This window comes from Nyctereutes procyonoides, unplaced genomic scaffold, assembly GCF_905146905.1.
Source record: "Nyctereutes procyonoides isolate TBG_1078 unplaced genomic scaffold, NYPRO_anot_genome, whole genome shotgun sequence".
In the NCBI taxonomy this organism is placed as follows: Eukaryota; Metazoa; Chordata; class Mammalia; order Carnivora; family Canidae; genus Nyctereutes; species Nyctereutes procyonoides.
In genome coordinates, this window is record NW_026575133.1 from 40,081,940 (window position 1) to 40,101,615 (window position 19,676).

Consider the following 19,676-nt stretch of genomic DNA (forward strand, 5'->3'; position numbering starts at 1 on the left):
AATAAAATCTGAAAAAAAAAGGCCACAGATTTTTATGGATTGACTAAAAAGATGTTCATTATTTATAAGTAAGTGAAAAAAGCAAGGTAAAGAACATTAAGCACAATCAATTACTAGATTTTATTTTAATAAAACATGTGAGAGAATATACATTAGATGTATGCATATAGAAAAAATAATTTCAGAAAAATGGGAGAACTACCATACGAAACTTCTAAGGGCCTTTTCCTAAAAGGATGGCATTAGTTTTTTTAAAAGGTGAAATTTCAGTTTTAGTGTGTTTTTCAGTAATTTCCAAAGGATAGTACTACAAAACCAGCCTAGAAATTATATACGATTATATCAATTGTGTACATATACGTATCAAACAGAGCAGCTTTATAATTTGCTACAGCATGAATCAATGAATTGGCACAAAAGAATTCTTTCTACCAGGAAAAATTTCCAAATGTGAGAAATGTAAAAGTCAAATCTGGAGTTTAGTAGGAATGTTTTTTTTTTCATTTCCTCTGTGTGTGTGTGTGTCCAAAGCCAGGTTATTTCTACTAGGCAAAAAAGAGGTAACTTACCTTTGGCAATGGCTTTCCCTCCTGGCAGTTGATGCCTCCAATGAAGACCATGTTGGGCATCACAGGTTTGGGATAGTCAAAAACAAAGTCAGTTCTTAACAGACAAATCGACATATGGCTGTAGAGATCATAAGGTGTGACAGCCTTTTGGAGAATCTCAGATGCAACTTCCAAAGCAGTTTTTAAAAAATAGTGGCAATATAAATGTTCCTCCAGGTGGAAGATATGATTCCTCACTCTCTCTCTGAAACTCATGACATCTGACAATATGGAGAAAGGTCTAGGAACATAAGAAGGAGAACTGGGGCACTGTGTGGCTTCTTCAAGATAATGGCAATACAATCTCCTTGTGAAGCCCACAGATGGGAGTGAAAAATACTTGGCTACAATTAAGCCACACACATCAAAAGGATCCAGAAACACTGCATCAAAAGAACTCTCCTTTATGTATTCTACTAATTTTGGATCACTAAACAAATTCTTACAATGTAAAAAAAGGTGTTGAAGACTGTCTTTTAATGAACTTAAGACGAAAAAAAGTGAGCTTCGCTGCGGAGTTTTCCACTGAGAATAAGAGAAAGTCTTGAACATCTGATTCAACTCCTCCAGATTGTAAGTTGTGGAATAAATCTTCACCGTAAAATTGGAGGATTTTCCCAGTTGCCAACTCACCTCTGGTATGATTAAAACCACCTCATGCCCTCTTTGGATGAGTTGCTCCACAACCAAACGCATGGTAAACCAGTGGCTCCCATCCATGGGTACTACCAGCAGCTTGCCTGCCTCAGCAAAGCCAGATGTCAGCAGGAGACACACACACAACAGAGGAAAGCCGGTCAAAATTGTGGCAGCCATTGGAAAACTGCAGCCCAGGGCAATCCAGCTGCTTGGGTTCTGAGCTGGTGTAATAGAGTCAGTCCGTGGAAGATGTACAGGCACAAAGCCCGCCCCAGCAGAGGGCGTGTATTTACACAGTCATGAAAAAACAAAACAAAACAAAACTACACTCATTGCCAGTGATGCACTCCTAAGAACAATCATGAATGAGTAGCATTTGCTGACAAACATGTAAACTTTCCAGACAGCAATACCATTTGATCTTTGCCTTGGACAAAGATCATGCACTGTATGGCATGACAATGCTCTTTTGGAAACAGAATTATTAGGCAATGTTTTGAGAACTCAGAGTGATAAAAAGGAAAATAAATATCAATTAAAGTGATTTTTTCCAATTTGTTCCAAGGAAAGCTTGGGTTATCCTCAGGATACATAAGACAATTTTGCCAGCAAGAGATTGGCATCCCAGTTTCCAAGGAGGACATGAAGTCACTTACCACTAGCTTCCTCATGGACAATGGAACTGTATTCACAAGAGCCTCTAAAGAGCCTGGCATTGCCACCGGTTTTTCCACTTCCAAATCCTTTGTGGGCTACAAAAGGTTAAGAGTGCCAAATCCTGCCTCAATGGACCATACTAGGGATTGACAGATGGAATAGGACTGTCCTCTATATTCAGTCACTTTCCCTACACACATCACAGGCAGTGGATGGTCACTTGTCTGAAGCTTGCCAGAAGCACTCTGCTAGGCATCCTCTCTCTTTCCTCTGGGCTTCTGCATTCCTCTGTCTAGACCTCTCTGCTGTGGGCTCACCTCAGTGGGCCTGCTACCCACCTTCAGAAATCTCTTTATCTGTCTCCCAAACTCTACCACGCACTTGTTGAGGCCAGAAGATATATTTTCTCCATAGTTTCACTTTCCTTCTACAGGATCCATGCTATGCCTCACACAGAGAAAGCACACAAGGACCCTTTGATGCATTGGACTGAATTGCACTACACAAGTTTTATTGACGCCTTTATGGGTGAGCTCAGTTGTGCAGTCAGATAACACCTAAGAAACATTTAGTGAGGGATTCTATAGCCACCTTGGGGCATAATCTTTGTTAGGAACCTACATGGCTCCTTCTGAGACATCTGAACTATTACTAGACATTTGCATCATCATCATTTACCTCAGTGACTGAGAGATATTCAGATGAATGTGTAAAAAATAAAATGGTGGCAAATGATCTACCTTTCCAGGAGGATCCTTCAGAATAGATATCAATAAAATAGAAAGTAAAAGAACAATAGAGAAAATCAATGAACCCAAAAGCTGGTTCCTTGAAAAGATTAATTAACCTTATAAACTCTAACCAATCTGATCAGAAAAAAAAAAAAAAAACAGAGAGAGAGAGAAAGAGAAGAGGGGACCTGGGTGGCTCAATGGTTGAGCATCTGCCTTTGGCTCAGGTCATAATCCCAGGGTCCTGGGATCAAGTGCCACATCAGGCTCCCTGTGGGAAGCTGGCTTCTCCCTATGCCTACGTCTCTGCCTCTCTCTCTGGGTCTATTATGAATAAATAAATAAAATATTTTTAAAAAAGAGAGAGAGACAAGAAAAAAATACCAATGTCAGGAATAAGAAAGGTGGCATCACTACAGACTCCACAGATGATAAAGGGATAATAAAGAATATCAAGAACGAATGTATGCCAATATATTCTACAACTTAGATGAAATGGACAAATTCCTCAAAAGATGCAGACTACTAGAGTGTAACAGTAAAGAAATATACATTGAATAAAAATACCTTGTATGTTTTAAGTTGAATGAAGTTTGAATTCAGCTTTCTCACAAACAAAACTTTAAACCCAGATGACGTCACTGATACAAGCTACCAAACATTGGAGGAAATAAAACCAATTATTATTCCAGTATATATCCTGAAACGAGGAAATGTCATTTCCAGAGAACAGAATAACAGAGAAATTCCTAATCTTCCAATGAGACCACTGAATTTGTCTATGAGACCAGCATTGCCACATACCGAAACTAGATAAAGACATCATAAGAGAGAAAGAAAAATTTATAGACCAATACCCCCCATAAATATAATGCAAAAATTCTATATAGAATTTTAGCAAATCAAATTCAGTAATATAAATGTATGTAAAAATATAAAAGGTATATAATAATAATAATAATCATAATAATCAAAAAGATAGTGGAACTTATCCCACAAATACAAGGATGATTTAATATTAGAAAATCAATCAAGGGATCCCTGGGTGGCGCAGTGGTTTAGCGCCTGCCTTTGGCCCGGGGCGCGATCCTGAAGACCCGGGATCGAATCCCACGTCGGGCTCACGGTGCATGGAGCCTGCTTCTCCCCCTGCCTGTGTCTCTGCTTCTCTCTCTCTCTCTGTGACTATCATAAATAAATAAATAAAAATTTTAAAAAAACATTAAAAAAAAGAAAAGAAAATAAAATCAATCAAGGGCATTCACCATAAAAATAAACTGAAAAAGTACAACCCTATAATCATCTCCATAGGCAAAAAAAGTATTTCACAAAATCCAACATCCATTCCTGATCAAAATTGTCAGAAAACAAGGTAAGAAGGGAACACTCTCTACCTAATAAAAGTATCTATGAAAACCCATAACTAACAACATACTTAACGAGGAATGACTGAATGCCTTACTCCTAATCACATACAAGTCAAGGATGACCATCCTACCACTTCTATTCATAGAAGTTCTGGAAATTCTAACCAATGCAGTCAGTCAGAAAAAATAAAAGGCATCCAGTTTGGAAAGAAAACTCTAACTGCCTTATTCATAAATAACGTGATCATCTCTGTAGAAACCCCAATGAAAGAAAGAAAGAAAGAAAGAAAGAAAGAAAGAAAGAAAGAGAAAGAAGAATGTACAGACTGGGAGGAAATATTTCTGCAGCATATACCTGATAAAGAACTTATGCACAGAATATTTAAAGAACTCTTGAATCTCAATAATAAGGGAAAAAAATTCTTAAGTACTAAAGACTTGAACAGACATTTCACCTCAAGATAAGAGAGATGGGAAACAGGCACATGGAAAGGTGCAAGGTGCTCCACATCATTGCTCCATAGAGATGTCAAGTTAAAACCACAATTTAATTAGCACACATCTTAGAATGGCTGATTGTGAAAGACAGACCACACCCATTGTGGGTGACTCTCTGGAAGGGCTGGGCACTCATTTGCTGCTGGTGAGACCCTACAGTCGTTTGGCAGTTCCTTACAAACATAAACCTACACCTGCCATACAGCCCAAGGCTTCCCATTCCTAGGTATTCACCCAGGAGAAAAGAAACTGTACTTCCTCACTTTCTGGTGAGGTTTTTACTGCTTACATCTATTACTGCATCTGTGAAGTCTCTGGCTCATGTCGCCCCCTGAGTGTGGGGTCATCAACAGGTGTCATTCTGCATGACAGGAGGCCCTCCTGAAGAGTCCCTGTGGGCAGCACCCAAAAGGAAGAGAAACATCCACCCAAACACAGAATCAGGAATCTTGGGGTTGGACAGTAAATCAATCAAACTATTTCACAGTTCCCCGATCTGTGAAATAAAAATTAGAAATGGGCCCCTGCCTGTCCCTTCCCTAACAACACCAGTTAAGGATCAGAACTATCACCATATAAGTAGGTTCTATGCAAAAGCCCTGGGTACGACCATCTATCCAGCATTGTCTTCTAGATATACAACAGGAGTTACATACATAGTTTAAAATTTTTTAGCAGCCACATGTAAAAAACAAAAGAAACAGGTATAATTAACTTAATAGTATATTTTATTTAACCCAATCTATGCAATACGTGATCATTTCAACATGAGATCAAATAGAAATGGGATGTTTCACGTTCCTTTTTTCATACTAAGTCTTCCAAACGCGGTCTGAATTTTACACTACAGTGCATCTCAGGACGAGCCACATTTCAAGTGCCCATAACCACAAGCACCTACCCAGTGGCTGCTGCCCTGGAGAAAGCACAGGCCCAGCGCATGGCAACTCAGAGGGCTCCTGAGACTGGCAGTGTAGGCATAACCTGAGGTTTTGTCAGGAATGCAAAATGTAGAGTCCCAGACCAAACCCCCTGATTCAGAGTCTGCATGAGAATAAGCTCCCCAGGTGATGCATTGATGTGTGAGAGGTCTGTGCCCCTCTCCCCCAGACTGAGCCTCTGGGAGCAGCAGCAAGGAGTGATCAGTCCTAAGTGGATGGATTTTCATTTCCCAATCTCCCGTTTGCTCTCTTCTAGAACCCATGGCCTGAGAAAGCATTTGAGGGGAAGTGTCCCCTTGCCCAATCCAATTGCCCTTCCTCCCACTTTACCAAAGACAAGCATCTCTCTCTCTTTTTTATTCTAGGGCATGCATGGAAACATAAAACCCTTTCAATGAATCACAATCTGAGTCAAGGTACCCACTATTCACCTTACTCATTAAAAGTTGCAGTTGCAATAAAAATGTTTAATAATTATATATCAAAATTTGAGATGTATTAACATATATTTATTTTTTCAATGCTTGCATATGTATGTACACACAGAGCAGAGTGAACTGAAATTTAGTATATCTGAAACGCAACTCTTGATTTGCCTCCAGGGTTCTTCTTTCTCTTCCAGGCTCTCCATCTCAGTAATGATATTTCCATCCACCTAGCATTTCAAATCAAGGAGTGTACAAGGCATCACTCTCCCACAGCCCCACCACTCACCATTCAGGGTTCAATCAGAGACGTGAAGCCACCAAAGGTTCATATAGTCAAGGAGTTGTTACTGGGATTTGATCCAACACTATGTGGGAACCAATTGCAGGATTTCTGTATCACTCTGATGCTGGAGCTTAAGGACAGCAAGGTGTGTCTCCAGAAAGCATGGGTGGGTGTGAAGTGGGGGAGAGCAAGGACAAGCTGGGACCCACAAGGATGAGCTAAAACCCATGAGAAGGGACTAGAACCCTGCAGTGTGCTCAGTGCCTCCAACCTTGATGATGTGAGTGTCCTGCAGGAGAAGCTGGTGCTCTTCCTCTCAGAGCTAAACACACCTGTCGCAGGTGTGGAAAAAGCAAAAGGAGGAGCCAGGGAAGGGCAGAGCAGTTGAAGGTCCAGATGTTCCTTCAGCAAATGAAGTGAGCCCGCAGATAGATGGCAAGCTGTGAGAGCCACTAAAGCATTTGTCCTGAGCATCTGCATGTAGGAAAACGCTAAAGGCTTGTGCTTCACTTCTACGCTGTATATACGTATATATATAAGTCTGTACATCCTACAGGCCAACAGATTCCTTGGTTCTCATTTGCTTGCAGTCATGCTAAATAAACCCATCATTATCATCTTAAATTTCATATTTAGGTGTGTGTATGTACTTAACCTGAGCACAATTTCCTCAGCTATGTGAAGATCCTGGTGCCTGTAGTAGGTGAGACAGGTCAGCAGAGATCCCTTACAAAATGCTGTCCTCGCTACACATGGTTCAGGCTGTGAGTAGCCTGAGTTATATAAGCAGCATGTCCACAACACAGACTTCTCGAGGGAGTGATCCATTCCTAGCCACTCCTTAGTTCAAAGGGGAAAATCGGGAGTCCCACGATATGATAAGACTTAACAAAATGTACTGAGCCTTGTAAGCAGCCAGATCAGTAGATAAAATATATAATTTATCCCTAATAAAATAATATTTAACTGAAACATGCCACCAGGTGCGTCACCCGGATTTAGATGCAAGGTATTCACCAGAAATTTACTCTTGAATTTTTCAAGACCTCATCAATTGCAGTGACTGAACCTCAAATCAAACGGGCCGGACGAACTATTTAACATTATTCAGAACTATTGAATAATTGTTTTGAACTAATTGTTCAACAACGCTTTGAAGGTACATGCTCCAATAACTCAAAATAAGAAGCGAGGATTCAGGGAAGGATTACTACCGGCAGATGATATTCTATACCAAAGAGTCTTACAAATTAATAAGAGAAATTTGGAATATGGCCAAATAGAATATAAATGTGCAAAAACCACAGGTATATATTAATTACTAAAAATCACTTCAGAATACCAATGAAAAATACTCTGTTCACAATAGTTTCAAAAGTAATGATATGCGTAGGAATAAATTTTAATAAGAAAAGTGAAAGATATATGAAGCAAAATGCAAATGTTAATCAAAGGACATAAAGTAAAATTTGAATAAAGAAAGAGAAATATTACACCCTAAATGGGAAAACTTCAAAGCAATCTTTCTCAAATTAATAAAAGTATTTTATGTCATATAACAGAACCCTAATATTTTATTTTTACTTTTGGAAATAGACAAAACATTTTTCAATTTTGTGAAGGAGGGTAAATTACAAAAGTCACCAAGAAAACTTAGAAAAATAGTGAGTAAGACGCTTACCTTACTACATATTAAAACTTGCACTAAAGCTACTACAACCAAAATATGATACTGGCACATGAGTAAATAAATAAATTGATGGAACAAAACTGAGAGTTCAAAGTAGGTGCAAACATATGAAAATTTAAAATACAATAAAGACGCATTTCAATTCCACACATAAAGAATGGATATTTTTATTACATGATATTGGGACAATGACTAACCATTTAGAAAAGTAACAAAGTTAGATCATTACACCATGTAAATTCTTCACTGTAAAAAAGTATAACTCTTAACAATGGAGGAATTAAAAATACTAAGAAATAGCATGGAAAAAATATTTGTATATTTCTGGCTTGGAAAGACCTGAACAAGTTGAAACCCAGAAACCACCAGGAAAAACATTAACAAGTTTGACTAACCAAAAATGAAAACCATATATGACAAAATATGAAAAAGAGCCAATGAGAAAATATTTACACTTCATAAAGAGTGTAATATTAATAGCCCTACTACTCAAGAGACTTAAAATCATCAGCTGTAAAAAAGACAAATGGCCCTGGAAAAACAATTAAGGATGTGAATACATAATTCCCAAAAGTTGAAATTAAGTGGACAATCTTTGAAAATTGAAGCAGCTATATAGAATTCTTTTTGCCAAAGAATTTTAAAAATCTGACACCATCTGAAGCTGGAGAGGGTATGGAAAAACTAGAGCCTCAGTTATAGTTGACCAAAGTGTCAGATTGTTCAATCTTTTGAAAGCAATTTGTCGAAGTAATTAAAAGGTAATATGCGTGTACCATTTGGCCCAGCAACCCCTACGCCTAAGGACATTCAGCCTACAGAGAGAAGAGCAAGAATGCGGAAATGTGAGAATGCAAACAAATTATTTAAGAATGTTTAGTGCAGTCTTGCTCATAAAGGACACAGTGGGGAAAAAGCTTCAATGTCAGTATGGCTTGGTTGAGTGAATTGTGTTGCATCCCAAGTAAAGAATTTATGCGCTATTAGAAAGAATGCGAAAGGGTCGCCTGGATGTCTCAGTCAGTTAAGTGTCTGTCTTGGGCTCAGGTCATGATCCCAGGGTCCTGGGATCTAGCCCTGCATTGAGCTCCCTGCTGAGTGAAGAGTCTTCTCACTCTCCCTCTGCTGTGCCCCCTGCTTGTGCTTCCACGCGCTCTCTCTCTCTCGAATGAATGAATGAAAAATGAATGAAAATAAATAAATAAATAAATAAATAAATAAATAAATAAATAAATAAATAAAATCTTCAATAAAAGGAATGCGACAGATTTCTATGGATTGACTTTAAAGATGTTCATAATTTTTTAGTAAGTGGAAAACCCAAGATAAAGAACAATAGGTCCAATCCATTATTAGATTTTATTTTAATAAAACAGGCATGAGACTTTGCATTAGATATATGCTTATATATAAAATAATTTCAGAAAAATGGGACAAGTACCCTACTAAACTTCTAAGGGCATTTTCCTACAAAGGATGGCATTAGATTAACAAAGAGGGAAATTTCATTTCTTACTGTGTTCTTTGGTAGTTTCACAAGGATAGTACTACAAAACGTAGGCTGGAAATTATGCGCAATTATACAATTGTTTACATGTGCATATCAAAGAGCACAGCTTTATAAGATTTGTTGACACATGATGCTATTAATTGGCAAAAATAATTCATTTACCTAGAGAAAGATTTCCAAATGTGATGATTGTAAATGACAAAAGACAGTTCAATAAGGAATCTTTTTTTTTAATGTCCAAAGCCAGATTATTCTTACTACACAAGAGAGGAGGTAGCTTACCTTTGGCAATGGCTTTCCCTCCTGGCAGTTGATGCCTCCAATGAAGACCATGTTGGGCATCACAGGTTTGGGATAGTCCAAAACAAAGTCAGTTCTTAACAACCAAATTGACGTATGGCTGTAGAGATCATAAGGTGTGACAGCCGTTTGGAGAATCTCAGATGCAACTTCCAAAGGAGTTTTTAAAAAATAGTGGCAAAATAAATGTTCCTCCAAGTGGGAGATGTGATTCCACACTCTCTCTCTGAAATTCATGGCATCTGGAAACCCTAAAAAAATTCTGGGAACATAAGAAGGAGGACTGGGGCACTGTGTGCTTTCTTCAAGAAAATGGCAAAATAATCCCCTGGTGAAGACCACAGATGGGAGTGAAAAATACTTGGCTACAATTAAGCCACACACATCAAAAGGATCCAGAAACACTGCATCAAAAGAACTCTCCTTTATGTATTCTACTAATTTTGGATCACTAAACAAATTCTTACAATGTAAAAACAGGTGTTCAAAAATATCACTGGATGAATCTAAGAGCATAGAAAGTATACTTTGTGGTCGAACATTCCACTGAGAATCGGAGAAAGTCTTGAACTTCTGATTCAACTCCTCCAGATTGTAAGTTGTGGAATAAGTCTTCACCGTAAAATTGGAGGATTTTCCCAGTTGCCAACTCACCTCTGGTATGATTAAAACCACCTCATGCCCTCTTTGGATGAGTTGCTCCACAACCAAACGCATGGTAAACCAGTGGCTCCCATCCATGGGTACTACCAGCAGCTTGCCTGCCTCGCCAAAGCCAGATGTCAGCAGGAGACACACACACAACAGAGGAAAGCCGGTCAAAATTGTGGCAGCCATTGGAAAACTGCAGCCCAGGGCAATCCAGCTGCTTGGGTTCTGAGCTGGTGTAATAGAGTCAGTCCGTGGAAGAAGTACAGGCACAAAGCCCGCCCCAGCAGAGGGCGTGTATTTACACAGTCAAGGAAAAAAAAAACTACACTTATTGCCAGTGATGCACTCCTAAGAACAATCATGAATGAATAGCATTTGCTGACACACGTGCTTATACATTTTCCAGATAGCAATACCATTTGACCTTTGCCTTGGACAAAGATCATACACTGTGTGGCACGCAATGTTCATTTGGAAGCGGAATTGGTAAGCAATGTTTTTGAGTACTCAGAGTAATAAAAAGGAAAGTAATCATCAATAAAAGTGATATTTTTGCAATTTATTCCTAGGTATCCTTTCTCTTTCCTCTGGGCTTCTGCATTCCTCTGTCTAGACCTCTCTGCTGTGGGCTTACCCCAGTCAGCCTCCTACCCACCTTCAGGAATCTTTGTATCTGCTTCCCACCCTTTACCTAGCACTTGTTGAGGCCAAGGGATATATCTTCTTCATATTTGCACCCTCTTCTCACAGGATCCATGCAACGCCTGACACAAAGAAAGCCCACAAAGACCCTTTGTTGCCTTGGACTGAATTGCAGTATGTGAGTTTTCTAGACACCTTTATGGGTGACTTAGGTGGTGTATGTCAGATAAGACCCTGAGAAACATTTACTGAGGGATTCTAGAGCTAACCTGGGGGCATAATCTTTGTTCAGAACCAACATGGCTCCTTCTGAGATGCCCGAACTATTACTAAACACTTGCTTAGTCTTCATTTACCTTGGTTACTGAAGGACTCTCAGGTGAACGTCTGAAAAATAAAAATTGTGTCAAATGATCTACCTTCCCAGGAGGCTTACTTCAGAGTTGATATCAATAAATTAGAAAATAGAACAATAGAGAAAATCAATGAACCCAAAAGCTGGTTCTTTGAGAAGATGAATTAACCTGATGAAGCTCTAGCCAAACTGATCAGAAAAAAAGAGAGAAGAAAAAATTACCAGTATCAGGAATAAGAAAGGTGGCATCACTACAGATTCCCCAGATATTACAAGGATAATAAGAAAGAATATCAAGAACAAATTTATGCCAATATATTCTACAATTTAGATTAAATGGACAAATTCCTCCAAAGATACAAACAACTAGAGTTTAACAGAGAAATAATACATAAGTTGAGTAAAAATAACTTGCATGTTTTAAGTGGAATTAAGTTTGAATTCACGGAGAGGAGGGGCAAGATGGGGGAAGAGCAGGGTCCCCAAATCACCTGTCCCCACCAAATTACCTAGATAACCTTCAAACCATCCTGAAAGTCTACGAATTCGGCCTGAGATGTAAAGAGAGACCAGCTGGAACGCTACAGTGAGAAGAGTTCGCGCTTCTATCAAGGTAGGAAGACGGGGAAAAAGAAATAAAGGAACAAAAGGCCTCCGAGGGGGAGGGGCCCCGCGAGGAGCCGGGCTGAGGCCGGGGCGAGCGTCCCCAGGACAGGAGAGCCCCGTCCCGGAGGAGCAGGAGCTGCACCAACCTTCCCGGGCGGAAAGGGGCCCGCAGGGAGTTAGAGCAGGACCCAGGAGGGTGAGGATGCCCTCGGGCTCCCGGGGACACTAACAGACACCTGCGCCCCGGGGGTGCGCCCCGGGGGAGCGCCCCGAGCTCCCTAAGGGCTGCAGCGCACACGGCGGGGCCCGGAGCAGCTCGGAGGGGCTCGGGCGGCGGCTCCGCGGAGGGGGCTGCGGGGCGGGAGCGCGAATCCACCAGCGCAGGCCCCGGAGCACAGGGCGCTGGGACACAGCCCAGGATCCAGCCTCACCCGGGGACAGGCAGAGGCCGGGAGGGCCCAGGACAGCAAGGACGCTCCTGCCCCGAGCTGAGCAGATCAGCGGCCCCGCCCCGGAGCCTCCAGGCCCTGCGGACGGAGAGCTCCGGAGTTACTGCGGGGCTGACTCCAGGGCTCCAGAGCTGCCGCTGCCACTGGGGCTGTTCCTCCTGGGGCCTCACGGGGTAAACAACCCCCACTGAGCCCTGCAGCAGGCAGGGGCAGAGCAGCTCCCCCAAGTGCTAACACCTGAAAATCAGCACAGCAGGCCCCTCCCCCAGAAGACCAGCTGGACGGACCAGTTCCAGGGGAAGTCAAGGGACTTAAAGTACACAGAATCAGAAGATGCTCCCCCGGGTTTTTGTTTTTTTTCTTTGTTTGTTTATTTCTTTTTGATTTCTGATTGCTTCCCCCACCCCCTTTTTTTTGACCTTTCTTTCTTTTTCTTTCTCTTTTTCTTCTCTTTTTTTCTTCCTTTTTTCTTTTTCTCTTTTCTTTCCTTCTCTCTCTCTCTTTTTCTCCTTTTCCCAATACAACTTGTTTTTGGCCACTCTGCACTGAGCAAAATGACTAGAAGGAAAACCTCACCTCAAAAGAAAGAATCAGAAACAGCCCTCTCTCCCACAGAGTTACAAAATCTGGATTACAATTCAATGTCAGAAAGCCAATTCAGAAGCACTATTATACAGCTACTGGTGGCTCTAGAAAAAAGCATAAAGGACTCACGAGACTTCATGACTGCAGAATTTAGATCTAATCAGGCAGAAATTAAAAATCAATTGAATGAGATGCAATCCAAACTAGAAGTCCTAACGACGAGGGTTAACGAGGTGGAAGAACGAGTGAGTGACATAGAAAACAAATTGATGGCAAAGAGGGAAACTGAGGAAAAAAGAGACAGACAATTAAAAGACCATGAAGACAGATTAAGGGAAATAAAAGACAGCCTGAGGAAGAAAAACCTACGTTTAATTGGGGTTCCCGAGGGCGCCGAAAGGGACAGAGGGCCAGAATATGTATTTGAACAAATCCTAGCTGAAAACTTTCCTAATCTGGGAAGGGACACAGGCATTCAGATCCAGGAAATAGAGAGATCCCCCCTAAAATCAATAAAAACCGTTCAACACCTCGACATTTAATAGTGAAGCTTGCAAATTCCAAAGATAAAGAGAAGATCCTTAAAGCAGCAAGAGACAAGAAGTCCCTGACTTTTATGGGGAGGAATATTAGGGTAACAGCAGACCTCTCCACAGAGACCTGGCAGGCCAGAAAGGGCTGGCAGGATATATTCAGGGTCCTAGATGAGAAGAACATGCAACCAAGAATACTTTATCCAGCAAGGCTCTCATTCAAAATGGAAGGAGAGATAAAGAGCTTCCAAGACAGTCAGGAACTGAAAGAATATGTGACCTCCAAACCAGCTCTGCAAGAAATTTTAAGGGGGACTCTTAAAATTCCCCTTTAAGAAGAATTTCAGTGGAACAATCCACAAAAACAAGGACTGAATAGATATCATGATGACACTAAACTCATATCTGTCAATAGTAACTCTGAACGTGAACGGGCTTAATGACCCCATCAAAAGGCGCAGGGTTTCAGACTGGATAAAAAAGCAGGACCCATCTATTTGCTGTCTACAAGAGACTCATTTTAGACAGAAGGACACCTACAACCTGAAAATAAATGGTTGGAGAACCATTTACCTTTCAAATGGTTCTCAAAAGAAAGCAGGGGTAGCCATCCTTATATCAGATAAACTAAAATTTACCCTGAAGACAGTAGTGAGAGACGAAGAGGGACACTATATCATACTTAAAGGATCTATCCAACAAGAGGACTTAACAATCCTCAATATATATGCCCCGAATGTGGGAGCTGCCAAATATTTAAACCAATTAATAACCAAAGTGAAGAAATACTTAGATAATAATACACTTATACTTGGTGACTTCAATCTAGCTCTTTCTACCCTCGATAGGTCTTCTAAGCACAACATCTCCAAAGAAACGAGAGCTTTAAATGATACACTGGACCAGATGGATTTCACAGATATCTACAGAACTTTACATCCAAACTCAACTGAATACACATTCTTCTCAAGTGCACATGGAACTTTCTCCAGAATAGACCACATACTGGGTCACAAATCGGGTCTGAACCGATACCAAAAGATTGGGATCATCCCCTGCATATTCTCAGACCATAATGCCTTGAAATTAGAACTAAATCACAACAGAAGTTTGGAAGGACCTCAAACACGTGGAGGTTAAGGACCATCCTGCTAAAAGATGAAAAGGGTCAACCAGGAAATTAAGGAAGAATTAAAAAGATTCATGGAAACTAATGAGAATGAAGATACAACCGTTCAAAATCTTTGGGATGCAGCAAAAGCAGTCCTGAGGGGGATATACATCGCAATACAAGCATCCATTCAAAAACTGGAAAGAATTCAAATACAAAAGCTAACCTTACACATAAAGGAGCTAGAGAAAAAGCAGCAGATGGACCCTACGCCCAGCAGAAGAAGAGAGTTAATTAAAATTCGAGCAGAACTCAACGAAATCGAGACCAGAAGAACTGTGGAACAGATCAACAGAACCAGGAGTTGGTTCTTTGAAAGAATTAATAAGATAGATAAACCATTAGCCAACCTTATTAAAAAGAAGAGAGAGAAGACTCAAATTAATAAAATCATGAATGAGAAAGGAGAGATCACTACCAACACCAAGGAAATACAAACGATTTTAAAAACATATTATGAACAGCTCTACGCCAATAAATTAGGCAATCTAGAAGAAATGGACGCATTCCTGGAAAGCCACAAACTACCAAAACTGGAACAGGAAGAAATAGAAAACCTGAACAGGCCAATAACCAGGGAGGAAATTGAAGCAGTCATCAAAAACCTCCCAAGACACAAGAGTCCAGGGCCAGATGGCTTCCCAGGGGAATTCTATCAAACGTTTAAAGAAGAAATCATACCTATTCTACTAAAGCTGTTTGGAAAGATAGAAAGAGATGGAGTACTTCCAAATTCATTCTATGAGGCCAGCATCACCTTAATTCCAAAACCAGACAAAGACCCCACCAAAAAGGAGAATTACAGACCAATATCCCTGATGAACATGGATGCAAAAATTCTCAACAAGATACTAGCCAATAGGATCCAACAACACATTAAGAAAATTATTCACCATGACCAAGTAGGATTTATCCCCGGGACACAAGGCTGGTTCAACACTCGTAAAACAATCAATGTGATTCATCATATCAGCAAGAGAAAAACCAAGAACCATATGATCCTCTCATTAGATGCAGAGAAAGCATTTGACAAAATACAGCATCCATTCCTGATCAAAACTCTTCAGAGTGTAGGGATAGAGGGAACTTTCCTCGACATCTTAAAAGCCATCTACGAAAAGCCCACAGCAAATATCATTCTCAATGGGGAAGCACTGGGAGCCTTTCCCCTAAGATCAGGAACAAGACAGGGATGTCCACTCTCACCACTGCTATTCAACATAGTATTGGAAGTCCTAGCCTCAGCAATCAGACAACAAAAAGACATTAAAGGCATTCAAATTGGCAAAGAAGAAGTCAAACTCTCCCTCTTCGCCGATGACATGATACTCTACATAGAAAACCCAAAAGCCTCCACCCCAAGATTGCTAGAACTCATACAGCAATTTGGTAGCGTGGCAGGATACAAAATCAATGCCCAGAAGTCAGTGGCATTTCTATACACTAACAATGAGACTGAAGAAAGAGAAATTAAGGAGTCAATCCCATTTACAATTGCACCCAAAAGCATAAGATACCTAGGAATAAACCTAACCAAAGAGGTAAAGGATCTATACCCTAAAAACTATAGAACACTTCTGAAAGAAATTGAGGAAGACACAAAGAGATGGAAAAATATTCCATGCTCATGGATTGGCAGAATTAATATTGTGAAAATGTCAATGTTACCCAGGGCAATTTACACGTTTAATGCAATCCCTATCAAAATACCATGGACTTTCTTCAGAGAGTTAGAACAAATTATTTTAAGATTTGTGTGGAATCAGAAAAGACCCCGAATAGCCAGGGGAATTTTAAAAAAGAAAACCATATCTGGGGGCATCACAATGCCAGATTTCAGGTTGTACTACAAAGCTGTGGTCATCAAGACAGTGTGGTACTGGCACAAAAACAGACACATAGATCAATGGAACAGAATAGAGAACCCAGAAGTGGACCCTGAACTTTATGGTCAACTAATATTCGATAAAGGAGGAAAGACTATCCACTGGAAGAAAGACAGTCTCTTCAATAAATGGTGCTGGGAAAATTGGACATCCACATGCAGAAGAATGAAACTAGACCACTCTCTTGCACCATACACAAAGATAAACTCAAAATGGATGAAAGATCTAAATGTGAGACAAGATTCCATCAAAATCCTAGAGGAGAACACAGGCAACACCCTTTTTGAACTTGGCCACAGTAACTTCTTGCAAGATACATCCACGAAGGCAAAAGAAACAAAAGCAAAAATGAACTATTGGGACTTCATCAAGATAAGAAGCTTTTGCACAGCAAAGGATACAGTCAACAAAACTCAAAGACAACCTACAGAATGGGAGAAGATATTTGCAAATGACGTATCAGATAAAGGGCTAGTTTCCAAGATCTATAAAGAACTTATTAAACTCAACACCAAAGAAACAAACAATCCAATCATGAAATGGGCAAAAGACATGAACAGAAATCTCACAGAGGAAGACATAGACATGGCCAACATGCACATGAGAAAATGCTCTGCATCACTTGCCATCAGGGAAATACAAATCAAAACCACAATGAGATACCACCTCACACCAGTGAGAATGGGGAAAATTAACAAGGCAGGAAACCACAAATGTTGGAGAGGATGCGGAGAAAAGGGAACCCTCTTGCACTGTTGGTGGGAATGTGAACTGGTGCAGCCACTCTGGAAAACTGTGTGGAGGTTCCTCAAAGAGTTAAAAATAGACCTGCCCTACGACCCAGCAATTGCACTGTTAGGGATTTACCCCGAAGATTCAGATGCAATGAAACGCCGGGACACCTGCACCCCGATGTTTCTAGCAGCCATGTCCACAATAGCCAAACTGTGGAAGGAGCCTCGGTGCCCATCGAAAGATGAATGGATAAAGAAGATGTGGTTTATGTATACAATGGAATATTCCTCAGCCATTAGAAACGACAAATACCCACCATTTGCTTCAACGTGGATGGAACTGGAGGGTATTATGCTGAGTGAAGTAAGTCAATCGGAGAAGGACAAACTGTGTATGTCCTCATTCATTTGGGGAATATGAATAATAGTGAAAGGGAATATAAGGGAAGGGAGAAGAAATGTGTGGGAAATATCAGAAAGGGACACAGAACATAAAGACTTCTAACTCTGGGAAATGAACTAGGGGTGGTGGAAGGGGAGGAGGGCGGGGGGTGGGGGTGAATGGGTGACGGGCACTGAGGGGGACACTTGACGGGATGAGCACTGGGTGTTATTCTGTATGTTGGTAAATTGAACACCAATAAAAATTATTTATTAAATAATAATAAATAATAAATAAATAATAAAAATAAATAAAAATAAAAAATAAAAATAAAATAAAATAAAATAAAATAAATAAAATAAAATAAAATAAAATAAAATAAAAATAAATAAAATAAAAATAAAATAAATAAATAATATGTAAAATAAAATGAATAAATAAAATAAATAAATAAAATAAAATAAAATAATAAATAAAATATGAATGCGTGTGTCGCCGGCTGTCCGGGGGACCCGCACCGAGCCCTCCCTTCCCTGGACTCCTGAACTCTGCGGGCGAAAGAACTACATTTCCCATAAGGCCCCGCGCGGCGGGCCGGCGCTCCCGCCGGGCATCCTGGGAAACGTAGTGCGCGCCTTCCATAAATGGCCCCCGCCGGCATGGCTGCGCCCAGTTGGGGCGCGTTTGTTTGTTTCGAACGTGGGGTTGGGCCGGCTCGTGGGGCTGGGCTGGAGGCAGTAAGTGGGGCTCGGCAGTCGGGGCTCTCGGGGTGGGGCCGCGGGAGGCGCGGGGGCGCGGGGGGCGGCACGCCTGAGGACGGCGGGGCGAGGGGCTGCCTCGGGGGGTCGGGTCAGCTGTCCCCGGCCCGCGGACCCTGCGCCTCCTCGCGCCCCTGGGCCCCGTGGCGGCCTGCAGGGCTGCGGGGCTGGAGGGCCTGGGACGGGGGGAAACCGCAATCCAGACCACGAACTCGAGGCCGGACTTCCAACCAACTTCCATTTTTTGTGCCTCCCCCCCTCCCCCGAGGAACGGGTTGCAAAGGAATATATTGCATTTCAGCATTCCTGTCCCTTAGGACCTGTGCAGGGCGCTTTGCATTTGCCATCTCCCCGTGGCCCTCCTGCACACGGGAGGGGGGCGTGAGCGGGCGCCGTTGGCATCACCCCAGGCGTCACCCCAGGCCAGGCGGAGGCCCTTGAGGCTCCTGGGTTGTCACGGCATCCCCCCACCACCCCCACCACCACCCCGGGAACTTCTCCTTAGGGCTCTCCAGCTTCGGGATGCCGTACTCAGCTGCTGTAAAGATGAGTTTGTTCCATTTCATCCCTTTGAGTGCCATAATCTGGTGCAAGAAGTGAGAAGCTGAGATTTCAGGATCTGATTGATGGTCCCCAAGCCCTTGTCAGCAACCCTCAAGAGTCTAGGGTTTGGCTTTGCCACCCCGGCGGGACAGGACAGGAGGTGTAAAGAGGGGTTTTTCTTTCTTTTTTTTTTTCACCAGGGATATATATCAATAAGCCTTTTTTTTTTTTTTTTGTTGTAAAAGCAGCTGTTTATTATTATTATTATTGTGAGCCAAACCCTGCGCGCCAAGTGCCTTTCTTAAAAAAAAAAAAAAAAAAGTCTCTTGTTGGGTTTAAATGACCCTGCATGGTAGGTCATTTAAACCCATTTGACCTATAAGAACAAAGGTTTAAGTGACTTGCCTGAGGTCACGCAGGGAGTGTGGAGCACAGATGAGAAAAATCGAGGTCTTGCGGTGTCCAAAGCCCAGACCTGATGAACTTTCTAACGGATGCTCCCAAATATAAGATCAGGAGATGTGTGGAATGTTTGTAGGATGAGTGGATAGAGAAGATGTGGTCTATGTACACAGTGGAACCTGACGCAGCCATTAGAAACGACAAATACCCACCATTTGCTTCGACGTGGGTGGAACTTGAGAGTATGATGCTGAGTGAGATAAGTCAGTCAGAGAAGGATAAATGTTATATGGTCTCATTTGGGGAATATAAAATAGTGAAAGGGGG

General features: G+C 41.4%; 3 protein-coding genes across 5 annotated transcripts in view; 1 reads left to right on the forward strand and 2 right to left on the reverse strand.

The window, feature by feature from the left end:
- Positions 1-545: 545 nt before the first annotated feature.
- On the reverse strand, positions 546-1,461 carry LOC129493754 (UDP-glucuronosyltransferase 1A9-like). The gene has a single exon (XM_055300230.1). The coding sequence runs from the start codon at positions 1,422-1,424 to the stop codon at positions 546-548; it is 879 nt and encodes a 292-aa protein (XP_055156205.1). The 5' UTR covers positions 1,425-1,461.
- An 8,101-nt stretch (positions 1,462-9,562) lies between these two features.
- Positions 9,563-18,645, reverse strand: LOC129523180 (UDP-glucuronosyltransferase 1A8-like). The gene is given in 3 exon segments (XM_055345798.1): positions 9,563-10,420; positions 10,422-10,528; positions 18,165-18,645. Coding segments are annotated over 3 exon segments (1,446 nt in total).
- Positions 18,299-19,676, forward strand: part of USP40 (ubiquitin specific peptidase 40) — an 80,209-nt gene continuing 78,831 nt past the window's right edge. For all 3 annotated transcript variants that reach the window (XM_055346377.1, XM_055346378.1, XM_055346379.1), the window contains exon 1: positions 18,299-18,383. The gene's annotated coding sequence lies outside the window, so the exon portion shown is untranslated. The remainder of the gene's footprint in view (positions 18,384-19,676) is intronic.

Bases quoted from the DNA above. Each gene is read 5' to 3' on its own strand.
- LOC129493754 (XM_055300230.1), bottom strand. From the start codon at position 1,424: ATGGCTGCCACAATTTTGACCGGCTTTCCTCTGTTGTGTGTGTGTCTC.